At 37.1% G+C, this 24,159-nt stretch overlaps 1 protein-coding gene across 2 annotated transcripts in view; it reads left to right on the forward strand.

Annotated features, from left to right (window-relative positions):
* Positions 1–6,735: 6,735 nt before the first annotated feature.
* Positions 6,736–24,159, forward strand: part of LOC140241640 (testin-like) — a 73,828-nt gene continuing 56,404 nt past the window's right edge. The window contains exon 1 of one of the 2 annotated variants that reach the window (XM_072321390.1): positions 6,736–6,831. In XM_072321390.1, the coding sequence (XP_072177491.1) occupies positions 6,778–6,831 (54 nt within the window). In that variant the 5' untranslated portion in view covers positions 6,736–6,777. Of the gene's footprint in view, positions 6,832–20,249; positions 20,585–24,159 lie in introns of those variants that run through there. The other variant, XM_072321382.1, reaches the window with a different exon arrangement.

Genomic DNA, 24,159 nt, shown 5'->3' on the forward strand with positions numbered 1-24,159 from the left:
GTCTCCTAGTTGGATATTATGCATAGGCCCTACTTCATTTTGTAACATTATGCCTCCTATAGCTGGATATCATGTATTATTCAATTTTGTTTCATTTGATGTAATTTTTTTTTTATTCATTGAGAAATATGAAAATAAGTGAAATGAAATGAAATGAAATGATATATAATCAATAATCGAAATAAAAATGTATTGGTATTGATCTGTTGCGACGGACAAACTGGTCGGTGATTTATTACACATAATGTTGATCGTTGTCATTATCTTCATTGATTGTGTCCCGCAGGATTGCAGTGAATGTTAAAGGCATTATCTAACTTTGTAGATGACACAAAAACCCAGCTTTAGTGCTTAAAAATAGTTCTAAAATTTGAATTAGACCACGAGGGATAAAAATAACTAATGTAAAAAATGTTAGTCAGTATAATCAATGTTAAGTATTGTTAAATATGCAAAATGGACAATTGTTATAATAAAATTGCTTAAACCGTTTACAGTTATGGTTTAGTGGGAAAAAATAGTGATATCTCCTTATATTTTAGGTTTTATTGCGAAATTCTTTATGGTAGGATGTTTTGTGATATACAACTGACCTGTACACATGTGCATCACGTGTGATACCTCGAACGTTTTTAAGTCACTGCTCCCAAGGGTAAACAATACCTTTAAGCATAGGGATGTAATGACTCAGCGAATAAAAGATGAACATACATAAAGAAGATGTAACCTAATTCAATTCAGAAATGAAGCAAAATGACCAGCATTTAAATCTTCATCAGCAAATTAATGGCTGGTGGCAAATTTATGTATAGATGGTCATTGTTGTGCCGCATTGCAACATGAAGACAATATGGCTTTGAATATTATTTCATTATTCTACAAGGTGCCCCCAGCTTCCTCAACTAAACGTATGACTACTGCTCGAATATAACGGGATATAGACAGAATATAGGTGAATAATAGCATCACTATATAGCTTACATTATAAGAAACTGTATAACATAACTTTACCACAGCACAATAAATATCCACATAAAGGTCGAATAGGGGAGAAAGAATTTGGCAAAGTACACTTATTATAGTTAGTAAATCGTCCTTAATGATAATCCATTAACAGCGTGTTTTGATTTGTTTTCCATGAGCGAAGCGTTACAAGGTTAAAATCTTGATGCCAAGGTATAGGACTTTGGAAAACAACTTGTAGCTATGAAAAGAGAAAAACTAACGCGCTATTGGTGACCAAAACTAATACAACACTTTTTGATGATATTGATAGTGATAATACATAATTTCAAAATGAGGTTACAAAAATCATGATTTTTTTCCCTGTCCATTTTCATACACTTCAACCTGAATTCGTCCATCAAAAACTATGCAAACTTGGCATTCAATTTGTCACTGAAGGAATACAAGTTTACCCCCTCTACGTCAATTACGTAGTTACTTTCACATTGGTTGTAGCAACGAGGACAAAATGAAAGCATTAAGATAATGGCTTTCCAGCAACGATCTAAAGTGAGTATCATGCATTGATTAATATACAATGATCGACTGAACATTAGACGGTAAATTATTGATTATTTATTATTGATCCACCTCTATGGGATATGCTTTTTTTCAAGTCTGCACTTTTGCCATTTCAAAATGACTTTGGTTTCGTTTCGTTGGTTTGTTTTTGTTACTGTATAATTTTTTCTCTAGGTGCAGAAAAAAGAATATGAGGTACAAAATATAATTCATATATGAATTACCAAAAGATATTTTGTAAAGTTTGTCTCTGATAATTGATAAAATCATAGCAAAGTAGAAATACGGTATAAGAAAGTAGTATAGGAGATAGCCAACAATGATGGGATAAAAGGATAAAAGATGTTCTGAAAGAAAAAGCAAAAATCCACCTTTCTTTACGGAGTTAAAGGCAGCCATTATGTTATATTTTTCATGCAGTCTATAAATCATGCACACATCTGACATAGTCATGTCTGAACCAATTTCTCCCCCCCCCCCCAAAAAAAAAAAAATAAATAAAATGGTGTGGAGGTGTAAATTTAATCCCCTCATAATTATTACCTTGTCCCCGACCTGCCTTTAACTTTCAAATTCGATGTGGAAGACAGTGTACTATCAAAAAAATCTAGCCATTTTGTAGTTTTTGGTGGTTGCATTCTCGCCTGTTCCGTTTTATGCACAGTGTGATAATTCATTTCATACATAATTTCACAATTTTGTTTTGTCTGATTAATTATGTTGAATTGTACCAGTGTTAAAATGTGTTCTAAGAAGTGCAATATTCAAATCAAATTCTTGATTGGATTTTTTATCACATTTTGTTGTGTGTCAAAATTGCATTTATAATGCAACATGCATGTCCTATGATTTGGAATTAAATTTTATGTTTCATGTGTCTATGTGAAAGAATTGAAACGAAACGAATTTCCAAATGGCCGATAAAATTGAAATGGAAATGGAAATTGAATTGAAATCATAAACAAATGTCCTGCTCGTCCTCAATACATAGGCCCGAATTCACGAAGGTGGTACAAATGAAACCATGGTTTAAACCATGGACAAAAACCATGGAGCGCCAAGTGTCGCACGGAATATTTCATTACGAAATTGGTCATTTCGTCGACAAAATGACCGTTTCGTTAACGAGATTATCATTTCGTGGACGAAATGCTCATTTAGCTACAAAATGTTGTCATTTCGTTACAAAATAATCATTTCATCGACGAAATGACTGATTTCGTAACGGAATATTCCATGCGACACTTGGCGCTCCATGGTTTTTGTCCATGGTTTAAACCATGGTTTCATTTGTACCACCTTCGTGAATTCGGGCCATAGTGTTTCGATTGTTAGTTTTACCATTTTGTTGTTGTTGTTGTTGTTGTGTAACAGACCGTGTTCGTGTGCAATCTGCATGCCATACTTGATTTGAATACAGGTGTGAATGCTTTGTCTGTATGTCCAGCATATGCCAAAGCAAATTATCACATCAAATCGTACATGACATCTTCATAGACAATGAATATTGGCCCTTTGTCCCCCAAAGCCTCGGTTTCTCATCTAGTCGGAATAGTTAGTGTTTCTTTAACCAGATTATAGATAGGTTGAAGCAGCTGTCGCCATTGATGTCCGCCACGTCATTGCCATATTTATGTTGGAAGTATACAGAAACAACATGCATGATGATCACACAGATCCCCGAGCATGCGGGAACTATATGAGAATTTCTGTACGCATTATTAAGACTGTTTTCGTTGTTGTTGTTTTTGCATAATCACCAGGAAATACTGTTGGCATGCACATCCATGTTAACAGACGGAAGGCACAGGCGACATCAGTCCTCTGTGGTTGCACCCATGTATTGTTTTCCGCGTTATCCTGGATTAGTGGTTCTTTAGCCATATTAGGCCTATCACATTCTCTCATGGTTGTGAAGGCAAAATCCATTAATGTGACACTCCAAAGTTCCAAATCCATTCCATGTTCAAGTGGACGTAATAATCGTGCTAAGAGCCTCATGGCGACATCTTACATTAAAGGGATTGTAGAGTTTTGTTTAAGATGGGGATTCAGCTTTTAACTTTTTGCGAGATAATTTCATAATCCATGAAATTGCTTCTTTTTGAAGAGGAATTCAAAGTTTATTTGACGAAAATTGGTTCAGAAATTGCTGAGATATCCACAAACAAAGTAAAACAAAGTAATCCTGATATAGGTTGCACATTTTATTGGAATCTCTTTGTTTTGGATATCTCAACCGTTTGAAAACCAATTTTAATGAAATAAACTTGAAATTCCTCTAAGAATTGTATAATGCTCTTTCATATTTCATTAAAGGTTTCTCATTATCTCACAAAAAGTTTGAAACCTGAAGCCCTATCCCCGGGCCCTATCTCAGTCAAAACTATATCATCCCTTTAAGGCAAGGAAACCCATCGATTGACAATTACTGTCTATCTTACTTTTATTTCTTAGCCTATAATTATGTTTAACGGACCGGAAAAAAAATATATATATATTGAATGCATATGGGGATGGGTCTGCCATTGGGCTCAAGGGGAAAGTTACTCTCAACGAACATAAAATGTTGGGGGCGACAGTTGACAATTCGACCAAATGACAGGCTATGCGATGGTGGAAATTTGAATGTCAGCATCGCAGATCGGACAGAATGTTTTCTTGATTTGCGGACAATGGGTACTCGGAATGGTTGGATTTATGAAAATTGCAATGATGTCAGTCATCATTAACTATAAACATCGTAGATTATTCAGTAGGCCTACTTCTATTGTACTTGCATGAAATTTTACTTCTTAATTTTTTTTTCTTACGATGAAGAAGTCACGGTACAAATACTTTTTAAAAATCTTCTATTACTATAAAAACTGAATGCAAATTGATGAGTAGTATAGGCCTACTTCTATTGTACTTGCATGAAATTTTACTTCTTAATTTTTTTTCTTACATTGATGAAGAAGGCACGGTACAAATACTTTTTAAAAATCTTCTATTACTATACAAACTGAATGCAAATTGATTATTTCCTATCCCGCGAATGATTTTTTTTTTTTTTTTTTTTTACTTTTGCGGCACGCGTGAACAAATGCACAGTGGTCACTGCTCGTCAGGTCATGACCTTAACCAGGGAGGTGACATAAGATAGCTAATAGGCTGTAACAGTGATACGTCCATGGAAGGCATAGCTGCCAAAGCTGCCACGTAAAACATATATCCTACATACCAAGTTTGATTATTTCCCGTCAATTCAATCAGAGGTTACCCATTGACACCCTATTAAGTACACATGCAGTTTCATTATTATCGAAGTTAGAATGTGAGTCATCTAGGTGGTTAATGAATTTTCCTTCTTTTTTTACCTTTCAAATAAAGTAAGAGATAATTATTGTATATATCCGAGATTCGCAAAACACTTATCTTCATCGATATATTATTTGCATAGCTTATGATAAATCTATACTCACAGCGGAGGTATATATAGCAGGACTTCCACACAAGTTAAAATGAACAAGTTAGCCTCCCATTAACGCAAACGAGAAACGCGTTGAATCATTCATCTATTTTACATAAATTTCTGTTTTATTCTTATATTTGTATCACACTCCTCTTGGGAGATTATTTGGAGGGGCGAGACATGCATTGGAAGAACGAAACGTTAACACTGGGGGGATGGGGGGTGGTTACAACCAAAACATGTACTGCCCGCAACTATAATGTACCCCTCGATCTCTTAATTCGCCTCCTGAACATTAATCAACTATCTATGTCGAGATGATCCTATCGATAGCCATTTGATATATTCGCCCGTATGCTCGGATTTTATTCCAAAGGTGAATCATAATTCGGCCTCCCTAAATGAGTTATGATATCGAAGAACTGACAAGAAATTACGCTTTAAAATTACGCTTTAAGCGTTTTATCTAATTTTTAGATTCAATTTTTGTCTATACGGTATGATGGATGAGTACGTTCAGGGTTGGCGTTGCTCCTTTTTAAATACGAATCTTTGCCTTTTAGCCGCACTGACTGACTTCAGAAATATGAGCGAGGAAACTTGTTTGACCAAAATTTTCATCTCGAACGAGACCGTGCGTGGGCGAAGCGTGGTTTGCCACTATTAACCCGAATATCATGTTCACTCGCATATTTTGTTTTTTCTTATTCCCCCGCACCTTTCCGAAGTGCAAAATGTATACGAATTCCTTTCTGATGTATCACAGGCTCGCAAGGTTGTATTCTAGTATCGCAATGATTATGCGCTGCAATGTGACGTCACAATGGTTCAACATGTACTCTTTAAAGTATGAAAGGTCTCCAAGGTCCTTTCATTTTTTTTTTTTCTTTCCCTTTTGGCTTTTGTCACGATCGGGCGCGTTAGAGGTTCGCTCATTTAGGTCAGAGAGAAATCTCTTGACTTTTAGACACTGCACAAAAAGTAACTCCACGCCTACAGGCCAGTTCAGTGCTGAGAAAATAGCAACTCTCTGTCAATACAAGCGGAGTAGAGTCAGGGGTGCACAGTATCACTCACTCGTGATTAATGAGACATTTCGCTTGTTCCTGAATACTTATATCCAGGAGGTGCGTATACTTCATTTGCATAACTCCCTCAGGGTTTAATGTGACTCGTTTCGACGAACCCGAGGCTCGAGAGTATGTATAGGGCAGGAGTAGGAGGAGGAGGAGCAGATCGAAATGAAACTCCCGCATTCTGTGTTTTAGTCGCGGCACTTTCACGCGAGCACAGATTTTGTGAACTGAATGAAGACAGTCTATCCGTCGACGATTATACACTGCCTTCGTCACACGAGGAAATAAGTCACTGCAGACGATTAAGACGAAGGAAAAGATAAAAGATAGGGAGAAAAAGGAAAGAGAGGGGCCTCTTTCTACTATGAAATTTTCTGCTCGCGGGGAGCTTTTTACGCACCACCTGTTTTGAGGTTGAGTGTATGCATATCACGGAACCTTTTCGACTGAGATTCCTCTGCATTACTTTACCCTCGTGCGAACACGCAGCAGGCAAGAGACAAGCTAGCTTACGACTATGTGATGTGAGTGTGATGTTTATACCGCCCTGTGCTCGTCGGGAATCGCATACGATGGGTCACTTAGATTGAGTTATACATATCAAGCAACGTTTAATTGCATCGACGAGAAATTAACTCCTGTATATATCTGTTGGGTTTTACTTTCGTCTAAGATACAGTCGACAGGAAAACCTCGAGATTTTAGAACAAACCTAAAAAGATGTCGCTCAGGCCATTTAAGACGGAAGCGGAAATAGCACACGAGAATCGAAACGTAAGTAGCACTACCTGCCTGAAAATGACATCTCTGATTGAAATGTCACACTATTTCTTGTAAATTATAGTGGAAAACACTCCTGTGTTTCCCTGTAAGCAATAAGTGTGACAGAGCTCCAACTTGGTTATCGGCAAATTATAAGTATAGCACCTACTGATTTGGCTTCGGCCACTGATGCCCTGCTTGCAATGATGGCAAATTCACGTCATATTGTGAATTAACGGTGAAGAATATTAGGACCTATACCTCTGAAATTGAAAGGTCTTTAGCGCGTCTGCAAAGGTGTTTTTTTTTTTCTCTCTCTCTCTCCCGAAGTTCTATTCTTTTATAGCAAGCGAAAGCGCACGCATATACCGGCTGTCATTATCGTTAAACTTTGTATGTCAGCCAAATCAAATTCGTTTACTTTGTCTGTTACTATTCATTCAACTTCGTGTGATCTATTATTTTTTTTTTCAATCAGAGACCCATTTTCATACAAATTCTCATTATTTCATTTAACAAGCATGATATTTAAGTATCTCATATATACGTGTATAGGCTCTCTCTCTCTCTCTCTCTAATGATATACATACAATATATGTATATATAATATATATATATATATATATATATATATATACATATACACATATAGATAGATAGATGGACAGATATATAAATACATGTGTATATACATATATATATATATATATATATATATATATATATATGTATATATATATATATATATATATATATATATATATATATATATATATATATATGTTTATATACTAGTAATATGTATGACAATGATAACAATATAACCTTGTCAATGGCCGTGAGCCTATGCATCTGGTATAACTTGCTTGTGTTGGTTTTGACCCTCCTCTTCCTTTGCGTCTTTTCCCTATCGTCTTCAGTGTCTTTCCTGTTATTCCCTCTACTTTCTTTTTCCTTTTTTATACAAGAGAGCTGCGTCTCATATCGTATTTGTGTGTGTGTGCATTTTTTTTTTTTGCCTTTCTTCTCTACTATACACAGTTTGCATATAGATTTGTTAGTTCAGCTATTTGTTGGAAATGAAATGAACTGATGAACACGATTAATGGTCAAATCAACTCAACCGACCGTGTCCATATCATCTTTAATCATAGATTGTCTGACAAAGTGTACACACTCTTGCACAGTATGACATCACTTGCGTAATTGTAAGTTATCCTACATTCCTAGAAGGAAATGATACTGACAGGAAGAAACGCGAGAGATAGAGACCGATATCAGTACTTTATATTTGACGGGATGATGCACCAACACCCTAATCAACGGCCTCAACGGTACTATAATGAAGTCGCATACGTTAATAAATCTCTCATTGACTATCCATTCAGTTTATGGCTGCAGTATATTACTACCTGCAGTTTATGCCTAATATTGATTCATGACACTTGCTCCCCCTCATGTTTCCCTGGGTTTTTTTTGTGTGTGTTTTTTGTTTTGTTTGATTGTGTGTTTGTCTCTACCATGCAATCTCGAGGTCCGTATCTGTCTTGGCGCCCTCTACTCCCCCCCCCCCCTTCTCTTAAGTTTGTATGTGAAATGTTGTTCCCAAACACGAGTCTAGAAGGATGTACACCTGTTTGAGTGTATTGCGCCGACAACTTAAAGTCGTGTTAAGGTCAAGATATTACAAGAGGGCATATACGCAAGTACGCAGTGGCGTCGAATCAGATGCAGAAACTGTGTATAGATTTTCGAGCCACTGTATGGAGGAATGACAAATGATGTGCTGTAGCTCCACTGATCATCGTAAACAACATGATTCTATTATGACCTTACACGTACATGAGGTTCAAACGGGAGTTAGGAGACTATACAGCTGATAATGTTTTTACTTATTTACAGGGACTGTGAAGAGAGGTACCATGCCTTCCTGACTTTTATTTGACATAATTATTTTGCTGCAGTTTGTTCACATAGAAATCAGTGCTTAGCGTCTTCGTATAAACTTCTTTGTTTTATTCTATGCAAATTCATTAATAATGAATGTTCATTTATCCCCAATGGTTATTCTTTTGGGGTTTTTCTTTCTTTCGCTCATTTTTAGACCATTATTTGCCTCTGATAAAACTCAAAATTTTTCTGCAGTGAAGAATCACTACAACACGTGTATATTGACAATGACTCTTAAAAGGCATAGTCGACAACGCATCTTGAATCTCTACAATCATGAGTTGGACATGTATTATTTAAGAATAATAATTCGAATAATCTGAAGTGGAAAGAGAGTGCTCCCCATGGACTCATCATAACAATCAAGACACTTTGATACAATCATTTGGAAATTAGTCATTGAAAGGAATGATGATATTTAGAGCATCCTCGTGTTTCATGTGGTAATCAAAAGACTTATCCATAAACATTATGCATGCGCGATTTTTCGTTCGATTCGACTCAATTAATAGGGCGAACATGTATTTATTGATCAAACTTGGAAAAGAAAGCCCGAGTCCCATGCAAAAGTAAGCATGCAGAAAGCACAATATTGCTGCTTGTCTGCCATCAATACGCGTCTTTTTATATCTGTGTGCGTTATGAGTGAGTTTTGTTTTGTGCGCTATTGTTCTCCCCCTCCTCCGATTATTGAAATCTCAAGAGGTCCATTATACGGTATACAGTGATATCTGATTATTGTCATGAAGAGTGAATAACCATGAGAGTGAAATCCAGTGTCACTTCTGTAGTTTCAAAATTCAAATTCGTTAAAGGGGAATTTCGGACCAGTTAAAAGAATAGTTAACATAAAGGAGAGAATACAAGTACAATGGTAACATTTTGATCAAAATCCGACAGAGATTAAGGAAGTTATGAAATTGTGAAGTTTCAATAATTTGTACAAAATTATATACTTCTTGAACAGTCAATATGAATATAATGCAAATGAAGTGAATGATTGATTGTCATCGCATCACAACTTGCCATATAGTTTGCACACAAAAATATTGAACTTTCTAGGGTTTTTTTTTTTTTTAATTCAAACGCAGTTATGTCCCAGTATCAAAGCCTTCCGACTGATAATCATTTCAAAGTTATCAGGGAGGAATAACATTATCTTTGAAACTTTTATGGATAGCAGAAAAACTAAATTTCTGTCCCTTTTTTTTTTTGTTCACGATAAATGGAAAATTGTTTGGTGATGTCATCTCAGCTCACCATTTCCATATCATGATTATCAAGGTTACTGTTTGAAAATGTTTTGCAAAAGTTTGCAAAATTTCACAATGTCATAACTTCCCTAATTTGTATCCGATTTTGATCAAAATCTTACAGTTGTGCTTACAAAATTTCATTCTTCCTGTTGAGACAAACCTTACCTAACCAGGACATTATGCCGGAATTCCTATTTTATATCATAAGCCGTGCATGGTGACCGAACTCTTCCACCCCCCCCCCCCCCCGTAATATACAAATTAACGGTAAATACTTTCCGACGCATACCATAAAATAACGGCATTTGAAATTTTGTTTCTATACCATATTGGGATATATGGCATATACCTGAACAGCGTTGACGGGGGGGGGGGGGGGCAGTTCCTGGGAAAGCCTGTTGCCTGCATTTATGTAAATTCACTCCGCATACGACCATGCAACGAGCGAATTATGTTGTAATTTAATATTCGAGTGTAAATCGCTTGCGAAATGCACGGAATTACTGCATGCCGACGACACATAGTGATGTACACGATTGCAATAGTCACCCGTAGGCTCCATCATGTTTCGCTTGCCATATTATACAGTGTAGCTATTTCTTTTTACCACATGACAGCGATAAATATCATACTGCAAACTGAACGGTAGATGTTGGTTTGTAAGGACAGTGGTTATTTTCTTTTAATCGATGTATAAACGTCATCCGTGTAGGGTTTGACAGGCATCGCATTCTTATAGAAGATAACGATTAGATGAAATGAATTTTAAATATTGTACACCTGTCATCACAGAGGGTAGGAGGTATAGACAACTATGTGATAGATATTACGAATCCCAATGTTAATACGAAGTCGTTTTTCCCATATAACGATCAATTCCTTGATTTGTTTCCTTTGCTATGCTGTATACATATATTGTTTGTAATTATATTCTGCAGCTTAATTTAACTTTTCAATAATTCTGTAAATGCGTTTGTCGTCAAGCGCTCGAAGAATAAGCGTTATATGAGTTTTATTGAGAGTTATTATTATTATTATTATTATTATTATCATTATTATTGTTATTATCATTATTATTACTGCATGAGCTGCTTAATGTTATTTTGCTGCATTATTGTTTTAAATAATCTAGATAGATCTATATATAAAACCACAAAACATGCTGATATTATATAACTTGATAAAATAATCATCATTATGCAATATTTGAAGTAATGACGGGATATAATTAAAAGAATAAAATTCAGTATCATGGCATAGAAAATAATGTTAAAGTACTTTGGAGAAACGAGATATATTAGCAAATTAAGTGCATTAGTCACGTGTAAGCTGAAATGTTATTCCAACTGTTTGCACTGCACCGCTTTAATCCTTAAAGGGGTGGTATAGTTTTGGTTGAGATGGCGGTTCAGTTTATAAGTTGTTTTTTTTTTTATATGCAATATTAAAGAGCACACGATTCTTAGAGCTACTAAAACATCACTTGATAATATCGTTTTGAAATTGCTGAGATATCCAAAAATAAGGTAGTTCTAATAAAAAGTGGATCCCACCTTTTACTAGGACCACTTTGTTTTGCCTTGTTTTTGAATATCTCAGCCGTTTCAAAACCGATTTTCATCAAGTAAAGTTTTAATTGCTCTTCGAACCGTATGCTCTTTGATATTGCATAATACGTGGTTTCTAATAATTCTCGTACAAAAAGTTAAAACCTGAATCCTCATCTCAACCAAAACTATACCATCCCTTTAATTCGCACAAACTTTATTCCAAGGGATTAAACACTCTGTAAGGGCGATTCGAATCCCAAGACTTCTTTGTATGGCTTTTCAATAGAAGCGAGTACGTCCTTTGCCCCTCTCTTGCACCGAATACATTACATTGACAGCTTCTCATTGTCATTGGAACGATGCGCCATACTCTTCCCCGCACCTATTTCCTCGTCTCTCTCGTCGTCTTTGTAATGATATGTTATGTGTTGTTTTTATTTGTTTGTTTTTTTGTCTGTGTATATACCAACAATGGGCACAGCTTCTGAACTACATGAGGTCATTGATATAAAAAAGCGCCTACAAATCCTCATCGAACTGACCTGGATAGTGTTGCTGAAACCTCAGAATTATCTTCAGAATCTACGCCCGACTGATGGCGACATTTTGCTGAGTGCACGTAGGGTATATCAGGTATATAGTTCTTCGAACCACACCCATCGTCTCGTATCTGCAGGGTGCATGTGCAGTGAGATTTCATGCTTATCGTCCTATAAGGATGCGGGAGACAACATTATCATTCCACATGCCATAACGACACACAAGGAATTATTGAATGATTTAGTCTACATCGTGGACACTATATGAAAGGATTAGTGTATAGAAAACCCCTTTGCAGTGCTTCTATCCCAGTCCTAAGATAATGACTGTGGAATCTTAAGGAGAATTTGTCATTCAAAGTAGTAAATGAGAATTTCGTCATGTAAATGATATAATATGATATATGAATGATATAATTTTGTGCACCGCTCTTATATGACATTTCACACACACACACACAGACACACATTCAAACACATTCATATATTACACGTATGTGTAATTTTTACATACATACATACACACACACATATATATATGTGTATTGAGTAGGTTGTCCACGTGTTGGCAAGATAAAAAGATAAAAAAACAAAACTGAAACAAAGGTCATGCTGTATTCACCAACGGTTTATTTCTGTATACAAAAAATAAACAGAAGTGTACAGAAATAAACCCAATAAACCGTTTGTGAATACAGCATGAACTTTTTTTCCAGTTTTGTTTTGTTTATCTATCTATCTATCTATCTATATATATATATAATATATATATATATTATATATATATATATATATATATATATATATATATATATATATATATATATATATATATATATATATGTTATATTCCGTGTATGTGTATTTCCTATAAGAGCCAAATTCTGCCACGTATAAGGTCAGAAACCTAAAATGACTTTCGAAACTGCTATCTCTTTAACATACTCCACCTATTATACCCCCTCTTTCTCTCTTTCTCTTTTTATGAACATGATATAATTATGTGATATCCATAATTGCAACCAGTTCTTTTGAGGCCCTGTTTTACATTAATTTTATTATTTAAGAGCACACGAGGCATGAGATTCTGACTATTTGTCATAGTGTATTATGTGTATGTTGAATTCGATTGGATTTTGAGTGATTTATCTTTGTTGTTAATGAGGTAATGGGGAGTTGGTGTTGAAACTGGTGAGAAATTAACACAAAAATGAGTGCAATACGAAACTTATAGTTCTTTTTATTTATTTTCAAGTATATACGTATACTTGCATGCCATGTCTGATATGTTTGGGTCTTGTTTTATTATTCTTTTATGAGGGAGAACTGTCACGGCAATCATTATGTGATTTATATTAATTAACAGCATGACTTTCATAATTATGTTTCATAGACTGCCATTTCCTAATGTTCATCAGTTTGCGGTTTTTTATATCAGCGTGCCCCATTACTTTTACTTTCCCTCCGTAACTCAATCATTTTCCACCTACCACTCTGCATTGATCGATCTCTCATCATAATGCCATATCTTTTATACCACGTTATGATTTTAATGCGAGATCTACAATCTACCACTCCCTGTCTGTTATGAGGACTAATGTACAGTCTCATGCCCCCCTCCCCTGCTAATATACTCTGTGTAGTTTTGTCTGCATTTCCATTAGATATCATGAATCAGTGGGAGAAAAGAAATGCGTCGCCCCGGCGGCGTGGCGGAGAGCAAGTCCTCAATGAAGGCGCATAATAAGGGATGAGAATGAAAGGATGCCCCTGGTGCGAAATGAAGCAAAGCGTGATCGCGATGCACCGAGACATGTCCGATATCTGAGAGACTTGAATTTTAAGTAGATAGAAAAAACAACAAAACAACAACAACATCCACAATGTCTATACTGGCCAGACCATGGAAGGGTTTCACATTGGCCAAAGAACTTGTTTGTAGACGCATTAATAATTAGCCGCGTGTTTCACATTAAGCAGTTGTTTTTAAAAGGTTGAGAGCAAAACATCGCTTCCAATATACCTTTCTTGTAATCACATTAGCCAGTCGTGCTCTCAAGGTGTTTTCTAATCAAGTTATGTTCGGTTCTAAGATGCGCGTTTGCAGATAGAACAGTTTGACCAAGGATGATACAGCCTTGCCTCCTTGGTTTAACCTTCAAAACCAAGTGTGATGCGTTCACTTGTATACTCCGATTTCCGCCATGGTTGTTTCAACAGGTATATACAATGGACTCCGCATGCACGAATATCGGAAGACACGGGTATTAAATTTGTCACCCAGTTGTATGAAATCTCGTTTGTAGTTAACGAGAAGATCGTCGATGTTCAATGTCTGAGCATGTGGTAACTCTAAAAACCTCACCAGGGCAATTACCCCCCCCCCCCCCCCCCACCCGACTAAATACTGGTTAGTGATAAGGTTAGAGTAAAGAGTATAAGGGTTAGGGTTAGGTTTGATAAGTATAGAGTTTGGGTTATAATCAGGATTAGGTTCAGGATTATGATAATGGTTATATCAGGGGAAGGGGAAGGGGAAGGGGAAGGGTCCGGGGTAATTGCCCAGGGGTAATTGCCCTAGCCCCCTATTACTTTTGAAAAGGCATTTTAAGAATAATAGTGATTACTTATACAGGTTAAACCTGTAAATCTGAAAGCGCGGCTCCCACAATATACTCAACGACCGTGGCGACCAGTGAAATCAGATGCCGTCATAACACACCGTCAGTCGCCCGTCAGTGTGCACACTATACCCATACTTGTCTCAGCAGGACGTCAGTGATTATGCGATGGCAAGGAATATGGTAATTACTTGATGTCAGTTTCGCCGCTTCCGTATGGCATTGATTGAAGCATCGTAAGATTGTATAGTCCCCCACTTAAAAAATCACTGGCATAAAACAAAATACATTGGTTCACTGTTGCTATAACGACACCCAGTAGCTCTATGTAAAGAATAATATAAAATGAAAGAAAGATATTATTCAGAGGGGTGAAGGTTCAGGTGTGAGTCTCTTCAATTTGTCTCCCTCTACAAATTAAATTTGTTAAGATCGCAACTGCTGATCGGTAAATTAACAAACATGTCGGAAAAAAAGGAGCCATGTTTGTTAATTTACAGTAGATCAGCAGTTGCGATCTTCACACATTTGATTTGTAGAGGGAGACAAACTGAAGAAAGTCACACCTGAAGAATAATATCCTAAAGGGGAATTGGAAATCACACTTGATACACAAACTAAAGATGGAACCTCTTTTTCAAGTCTTCACAATATCCCGCATATTATCACTTAAAGGCGAATGTAGTAAAAACCTTTAGCAAACAAGATTACAATGCCCTCATTTCACGATCAACTTTAGCGGCCTATACTGCATAAACATGATATCATTACTCATTAATACTAACTGTATTTGGCCCGTTCGGGCCACTAAAATCTTTGGATTTTGAATTTTGGTGGCCCGAAAAAATATTTAGTGCTGGTCCGAAATATACTCAGTATTAGTCCATTGTGAATCCTATAGTTGCCCGATAACAGGGCCATCAAAAGATAAATTTGGTGGCCCGATACCAATTTCAGTGGCCCCTGGGCCCCATTTCATAAAAACTTGATATGATAGCAACTCTTGCAGGAATGGCAATTGTCATGGTAACGACAAGAATCCAGCTTCCTGATTGGCTGTTGCTATGGGAAGTTGCAAGAGTTGCTCTTATATCAACTTTTATGAAATGAAGAGTTTGTTCGCAAAAACCGATAAGTCCATTTTTGAAGATTTTGAAGTACCGTCTCTGTCATAAAGTACAAAATAATACCTTTTAAATGATATATTAGTCACTACATGTGTTATTATAAAGGTACATTTTTTAAGTTATGGTTAAAAGAAGCACAAATTGTTTTATTATTCTCTTTATTTTTCTTGACCTTTAATCGCAAATATCTCCATTTGGCAAATATGGACTTATCGGTTTTTGCGAACAAACTCTTCAAATGGGGCCCAGGTCACCGCTAACGTCGAGACCTGTTACAATATTATAATGATACATGAGTGTATATATTTCATTTCCATTTGTCTTGTACATAAAATGCAGACGACGCTTGGCAATTTTCTATGGTATGAACTACATTAAGATATGTTTTCCTTTTTTTTTTTTTTTTTGGGGGGGGGGGGGGTAAACTATACATCCCCAGAAGACAGTCTTATTTCAGGATTACGATTCACGAATGACCAAAGCAACAGGTCACTAGCTGATGAGTTTAGCAAACAAAATGGTTCTAACCATAACGTCAGTAAGATAAAACTGGCATTCAATGGACGCATAAAGAAAAAATAATAATTATGTTTTCTTCGTGCACTATACCATTTGCTTACTGTAGCATCGCCACGTCTATAAAGCTCCTAACTGTGTTGTAACGGGCTTGTGCCGAAAGGGTGGGTTGGATGGTGGCACGTCGCGTTAATGGGAACACCACCCTTCGTCCAAAGCCCCCCCCCCCCCCCCCCCGGTTTTGCCGAAAGGGTGCGTTGGGAGCGTTGGGTCGCGTCGCGTTGACTGGAACCCCACCCTTCGTCCAAAGCCCCCCCCCCCCCCCCCCCCCGTTTTGCCGAAAGGGTGCGTTGGTACTTTTTCTCATGTAATATTAAAAGACGAGTTTTGAATTTATATCTAACCTTCAAACAACCATTTCAAAGAGGCTATCGTCCGGATCGGTTTACACTCTATTACCACTTGGTCTACAACCAGTTGGTCTAATAACCAGTTGGTGTAGTCATCATTTCGTCCAATTACTGTTTGGTCTAATTGTTATTTGGTTTAATTACCATTTGGTCTACAGTAAATTCGTCTAATAATAACCATTTGGTCTATTTTTGGTCTAACACCAATTTATATCATCAAATACCGATTTGGTCTATTATGAGTTGGTCTAATTCCATTTCGTCTAATCATCAAATGGTCTAAAATAAAACCAAATTTGTCCAATATGAATTTGGTGTACACATCATTAATTTTGGTCCATTGCCCAGTTGGTCTAGCCTCTGTCTATCATCGTTTAGTCTACACCCATTTAGTCTAATAACCATTGATCTTATTGTCATTTGGTCTAATAGTCAGCCTCCTGGTCTAATCAGGTACCATTTGGTCCAATCATCGTTTCGTCTTTATGACCAACTGGGCTATTTTTTTTTTTTTTTTTTTGGGGGGGGGGGCTCTTTTTATTGATGGCTATTATTAGACGAATTGACTGTAGACCAAATAGTAATTAAACCAAATAACAATTAGACCAAACAGTAATTGGACGAAATGATGACTAGACCAACTGGTTATTAGACCAACTGAAATTAAATAGTGTATTAGACCAACTGGCTGTAGACCAAGTGGTAATAGAGTGTAAACCGATCCGGACGATAGCCTCTTTGAAATGGTTGTTTGAAGGTTAAATATAAATTCAAAACTCGTCATGAGAAAAAGTACCAACGCATCCTTTCGGCAAAACTGGGGGGGGGGGGGGGGCTTTGGACGAAGGGTGGGGTTCCAGTCAACGCGACGCGACCCAACGCTCCCAACGCACCCTTTCGGCAAAACCGGGCTTTGGACGAAGGGTGGTGTTCCCATTAACGCGACGCGCCACCACCCGACCCACCCTTTCGGCACAATCCGTTGTAACGTCACCCAATTTCACGTTTCTCGAAAGTCTTATTTTCATTGATGCTCTGTTAGAGATACAATATAAGTGTATATATCAACGTGACTTCTGCTGTGAAGAAAAGTGATATCCCCTTATTTTAGATAATGATATGGATTTACAAAACGAAAAGTTTATTTTCTAGGTAATCGACATCCCTCAAAGGCATGATTATGAGACCAACACATTGCACGACCATTTTGCAGTTCGAGATCACAATCACAGACGATGCGATTTCATATTGACATCTATAGTGATTCTATATAACCATGTCAACTTTCGCTGTAAAGCTTTATCCAGCACGTTGCCACTATACTCCACAGTATCAAAATTATTCAATTCTCAATTATTACAACCACAGGTAGATTTAGATAAAGACAAATGAACGTTGCAATAGCACAACGCATGCAGTTTGGATGGTGTGTATGCACTATGTATACTGCAAATTTATTTCAAAGAGAAGATCATTGTTGTACGATGACACTGCATTATACTTGATATTCCACTTGCCATTCTAGATTTCCATGATTCTTTATCAAGTGAAACAATCGCTTTATCAAACTGTTTGAAACGTTTTCTTCATTCGATTTTTTTTTCACAACACTGACCCATGGTTCGACCGGAAATGTGAGACTTGAGTATTATTCTAAATATCAAAATTCCAATGAAGTTAGGTGAAAATTGCATGTATATAGGGTGGTCGTGCCTGAGGAGACACAAACCAGAGAAAATATTTTTTTATGGTGATACTCCATGTTACTATAAAGAATCTCTAAAGAGTTTAGTGTCGAGAATTTGATGAGCAACATCTCGCTCAACATGAGACAGAATTTTTGTATGTCAGTAACATTTAAGGGGTTCACTGCCAACAAAGAACAGATGTCAATTTCAGTAATCCACGTATGACGTCTTCTATTCTCTCTGTACATTTTGGACTTAATTGATACAAACTTATCTTTATCATCCGAAAAAAAAAAATGAATATGATAACTGTTGCATGTTATTCAAACTTGAAAAAAGGGGGAAAGGAAACATTTGATATTATTTGTGTCATTGCTAGTTAACTACTTCATTGATACTGTGTAAATAAGTCAAACAAGCACAACTGTTTTTAGATACAGGTTTTTGTTTTTCTGAGTGTTCGACAGGATGTAAGAAACATTTTTCGGTGTTATAAGCGCAAAGTGATGTTGAGAACATCCCCGTTGTCGACTGAATACAGGAAACGAATTGACAGACTGGCTGGGCAAAATGCCATTCTGTACCATTTTCGCTCGAGCATTGACATTTCGAATCATGACTTGGTATCACGCACAGATATATTAATGTCCCTTTTTGCAGAAACAAAATTGGCGACTTGATTACAAATGAGGCAATCAATGTTGGACTTACATTGCAATTGTGTTTCTACGGGTAATATTTTGGCGTGTTGTTAATTTCTCGGCTCTCAGTCGACTCGCGAAATGTATTCCGGGAATGCAATTCGCGAGTCGACTTAGAGTCACTACACATTTAATTTGGAGAATCCCAAAATTAAACTGTGTAAAAATAAAAAAAATAAATAAAAAATGCCGAAGCAACACTGATGTGTGCGTGTAGTGAACTCATGAAACTATCGGTCCTATAAAACCGATCGATAAGAAATTAAACAGCGCCACCTTTCACAACAGCTCGACTGCCAATGTGTTAACTGCCGCTTGATCCCTCATCAGTTGTTGAAGATAGAAGTGACTAGTGTTGACGAAGTTCAAAGTAGCCTACCTGTAGGCCTACGTACGTGTATCATAAAACGTCAAAGTTCTTCCGTCATGGAGACTAAAAAGATGTTAACTTCAGTCTGCAAAGAGAGGTCATGCACTTCAACTCAGGAATCTCCATATCTGTTCTCTTCTGAATCAAAACCATTAGCACGGCAATCGAATTCTATTCAAACTCAATAAATAATATGTGCGAAAATATTAAAAAAATGTTTTGGTAACACGAAGTACTAAGTAGATTTGCTTCAATCTGAGACAATTTATGTGGGAATTGGTGAATTTGTTTTTCTTCTACAGTAAGGGGTATATTGTACATATGCATGCATGAGATGCTTTTTTTTTTTTTTTTTTAAAGGGTTTACCTTAATCCCTAATAGGGATGCTACTAGTACAATGTATCTCTTGTCTCGTATAACCTTTGAGCAATGGTAGATTGCCTGTGACTGTATCTTCACACTCACACGATAGACACCCCCCTTGGAATTTTGGATGTTATTTTCATAATCGTGTCTCAATTTTTCTATGTCCCGCATGCTAATACGATCCCCCTCCCTCAGCTCCAACTGGCGGCGAAGGATACCCATCTCATTCATTGTGATAAAGTAATCTGCGATCCGCGCCGCGCAATCGTTTAGTGCAGTGGGTGCAGTCTAACGTGCGCGATGATCATGTTTACGCAAACGCGCACGTCGTGAAATTCACCTTACATCTCAACTTTGTTTATAAGAGGGGGCCTACTTTCATGCTAATTTCACCTCTTTCATCTTCAAATCAACGTGTCTGTAGCGTAGAAACTTTCTCTGTGGAGCTAAGGGGCAGAAGATCTAAGTATGGAATGATAAGTGGAATTATTACGTTACCTTTTCTTGGTGGAGTCATATTTTTATACGATTGCGGGGAAAGTTACACCCCTGTTGTTCCTGAACACTGGGCCGTTAGGGACGGGGGAAAAAGATGGCAGTAGAGGTCAATGCAGATGATGTGGCTGGTGCGTACCAAAGTATACGCGAGATTGACACAAGCAAGAAAGAGGTTTGTATCTTTGATATAACTTATAAGTATCTTCGGTTTCGTAATTTTAAATGTCAGTTTTAAATTCTGGTTATTGCAGCTGGTGTCTACAGGGCTGCCAACATTGGAAACTACTTGAGAGTGAGACTCCCATAGGCCAATGCTATAATTTCGGAGTCAAAATGAGTGAGATCAATAGAAATGCATGCAAATGAAATAAAGTTTTAGAGTGAGAAAGGACCAAAATGAGTGAGTCTCACTCTCAATGAGTGAGAGTTGGCAGCCCTGTGTCTATCTGACAATAAGGCTACAAAATCTTGCCCACATCCACAGCGCAGTAGACCAGCAGATAGATGACAAGAACTCTGGTCTCTGGTAGGTTCGCTACAAGTTCTATTCTAATCACTATTTCTAATTCTGTCAACGCTAGATTTTGTATTTAGTCTGGTCTTCAAATTGTCATGTACTGGTAACTATTGACTTACATTGCACTGCACTGTGAGTCATGTCATGAGTCACATGACTTCTGTCTGATCTGCCCTACATTACATGGTCTAGGCTAGACAGAAAAATCTCTTGTGTCCGGAGTTTTTTTTTAATCATTTTTTGACATTTACGGCTCTCCTATGTGAATTCAGTGAAGCTCGATGTAGTCTCCGGAGAACATTTCCCCAACGAGATACGCATACAGACCAATCTTTCGTTCAACATCTAGGCCTACTTTTATGTGTTTGGACCCTTCTTTTTTTCTTTCCAAGTCATGTCATGAATCTGCAGTGAATGTTATACAACGTATAATGTGACTCGGTTATGCTACTGTCAGATTTCTTACATTTGTACATGTACCCCACCTGTGTTGGTAAATGTTTAGAATATAAGAATATTTTTATATAAATAAATTGTAAAATCTAGCTGATTTTAAATCTTTGGAGAAAAGTCTATAGCATCCTTTGGCATCACTGGATTAGCAGCTGTTTTGAAAGGCTTAGACATGACTACAGATGGAAAATTCAATACATCAGAACTGTTCAGCTGCTGTCATTTCACTTCATGTGAAATCATTGCTGTCATTCCACTTCACATGAAGTCATTGCTGAGACTACGTGAGAGCACTTTCAAAGATATTCAGGAAACCAACTTGTATCACCGCTGGGATTAGATTTATTTGTATTTATATGGATAACAATATCACTGAATCCTTTAATTTAGCTTCAACAGTTACAGTGCACTCCTGTTGTAACGAACACGGTCATAACAACATTCTGGTTACAACGAAGTAAAAATTCAGGTCGCATTATCTATTCCATGTATTTTTATTGTTTATTTGTTTGGTTATAACAAAATTTCGATGTACCCGGTAACGAAAGAAAACTGTCGGTCCCGAGGACTTCGTTATAACAGGAGTCCACTGTATCTGTGATTTTTTGCTTGATCAATCAGTCTCCATCCTCCGAAGACATACTACTACACAAAATATATTACATATCATAAATTTACTTGTCTGAATCTAGTATTGCATTTGTATACAAACATTACATACAATCAGTAATATCATATTTTTACCCAGATTTTTTCTTCCCCTCTCTTCCACAGCTAGGTATGACATGTATTTCTGAGCCCTACCCTTGTACTACCATGTTGCAATTAAGGGATGTGCAACCTTTCACCAGGTGTTTTGACAAATATGCTTTTGGTGTAAATTGTTCAAATTTCTGACTTTCACCATGATCACTGCTGATCAATGATAAGTCTTTTATGGTATACCTTTAAAGGACAAGTCCACCTTCATAGACATGTGGCTTGAGTGAATGTAGAAATGTGTTAAGGGTAATATTATTCCACTTGCCTTCTGAAAGAGAGAAGTCAAGTGTTCTTTTATTATGTGAGAAAAGTGAAAATATCTTGAATTTTCCTTATACTTTCTTTATACTGTTGTACACGTGTGACATCACAAGCCGTAGTAGTCTTCTCATCCAGCAGTGACTAAGCAGAAACTTCAAAAATTAAAAACTTTTAAACAAATTGTCCAATTTTCCTCAAACTCTTGCTGATGTGTTCTAATAATATCGCTTCATTCACTCAATCCACATGTCGAGGAAGGTGAACTTGCCCTTTAAAATGAACTTTTTGTTAATTGTAAATGGAATGGAACTCTTCTTCTGATAATATCTTAGCTGTTGACCGTGAGACCATGACCTAAGATATCATAATTTTATCATCTTGTGATCTGAATGAATGCTTTCATCCTCATGACGTTTTTAAATGTCAAGTCTGTCTTTTGAAAGTTGAGATGTACAACTGTGTACTGTGGTAAGAAGAGATGATTACTTTACACTAAGGCACTATAACGAACTGACAACTTCCTTTCTTTCTTCTCAAACAGCCGAAAGTGAAGGTTGATACATTTTTTTTTTTTAACTATTGCTGGTCATGTTTTATAGGTAAACCACGAGGGGTTGGCATCATTCCCCATTTTTTAGGGAATGATGCCAGGTACAGTGTGTGTGTGTGTGGGGGGGGGGGGGGAGGTGGGGAGGGGCTGGCCACTGTTGCAGGTCAGTCTGTGCTTGGACCTAGGTCCATGGTCTGTGAAACATGGTGACTGGGTAAATTAAAGCAGCTCAGTAACGAATGTCAACTTTTTATGAATCTGTTTATTGGCTGCATGAGCATGTAAAGAGATAATGGCAATCCACAAAATACAGAGAGTAGTGGAATTTCACACTAACCTTGAATGAATCTGAAGTGAGGAGTTCCCAACATATCAGTCTGGATGAGATCGAGTTGCAAGGGGGGAAAAAATTATGTCAAATATTTTACTCTGTAGGTTCACCTGTTGATGGTTTGGAGTGATGGTGCAGTGCAAGAGGTTTAGTGTTGTTTGGAAAGACTTCAATTCTTTTTTTATTATAGTAGAGATGTTCAGGCTTATCAATGATTGCACTGTGTAAAAAAGTTTAACACGCAAAGTACAATGGGGGTTTCATGTCCATCTGTGTCACAAAGCATGTGAGTTTGATTTACACTGTAAGCTCAATTTATGAACAATCAGAAGTCACAGTGCATATATCTATATCTGAAACAGGTCAAGTATGTGGTATATATTTCAAGAAAGGGTGCTTTGTTCACAATCCACACCAGTGCACCAATGCAAATGCCTGCGGGTCACAGAGACTTGGCAAGTCCAAGACTATACCGGCACTGTACAAATGTAGTAGGCATATCGGAGCTGAGTGAAGTCTGTGCTCTCACGGCCTGACGCATACCTGTACCAGCAGGGAGTGTTTGGACTCTGGTTCACAGACTCCAGAAAGCATCCTGATGAAACAAAAACATCCTCTGGAAATATATTCATTGCGGTCTTCTTCTCTTTTTTTTTTCCTTCCTTGGATGATTAATCTTCTGTCACAGTTACAGGTGTTGAACTGTCATTAGTGGCCAATCATTGGGCCGAGGAGAGCTCATCACCCAGCAGGCTGTGAATGATAGGTGCAGATAGCAAGGACATGATTTACAGTACACATTGCTGCTCTGATCGCCCCGGGGAAATATATTTTGAAGGAAGACATCGAAAGGAGAAGAGTGTTGTTTCCCTC

The sequence above is a fragment of the Diadema setosum genome, chromosome 2 (assembly GCF_964275005.1).
Source record: "Diadema setosum chromosome 2, eeDiaSeto1, whole genome shotgun sequence".
Classification (NCBI taxonomy): domain Eukaryota; kingdom Metazoa; phylum Echinodermata; class Echinoidea; order Diadematoida; family Diadematidae; genus Diadema; species Diadema setosum.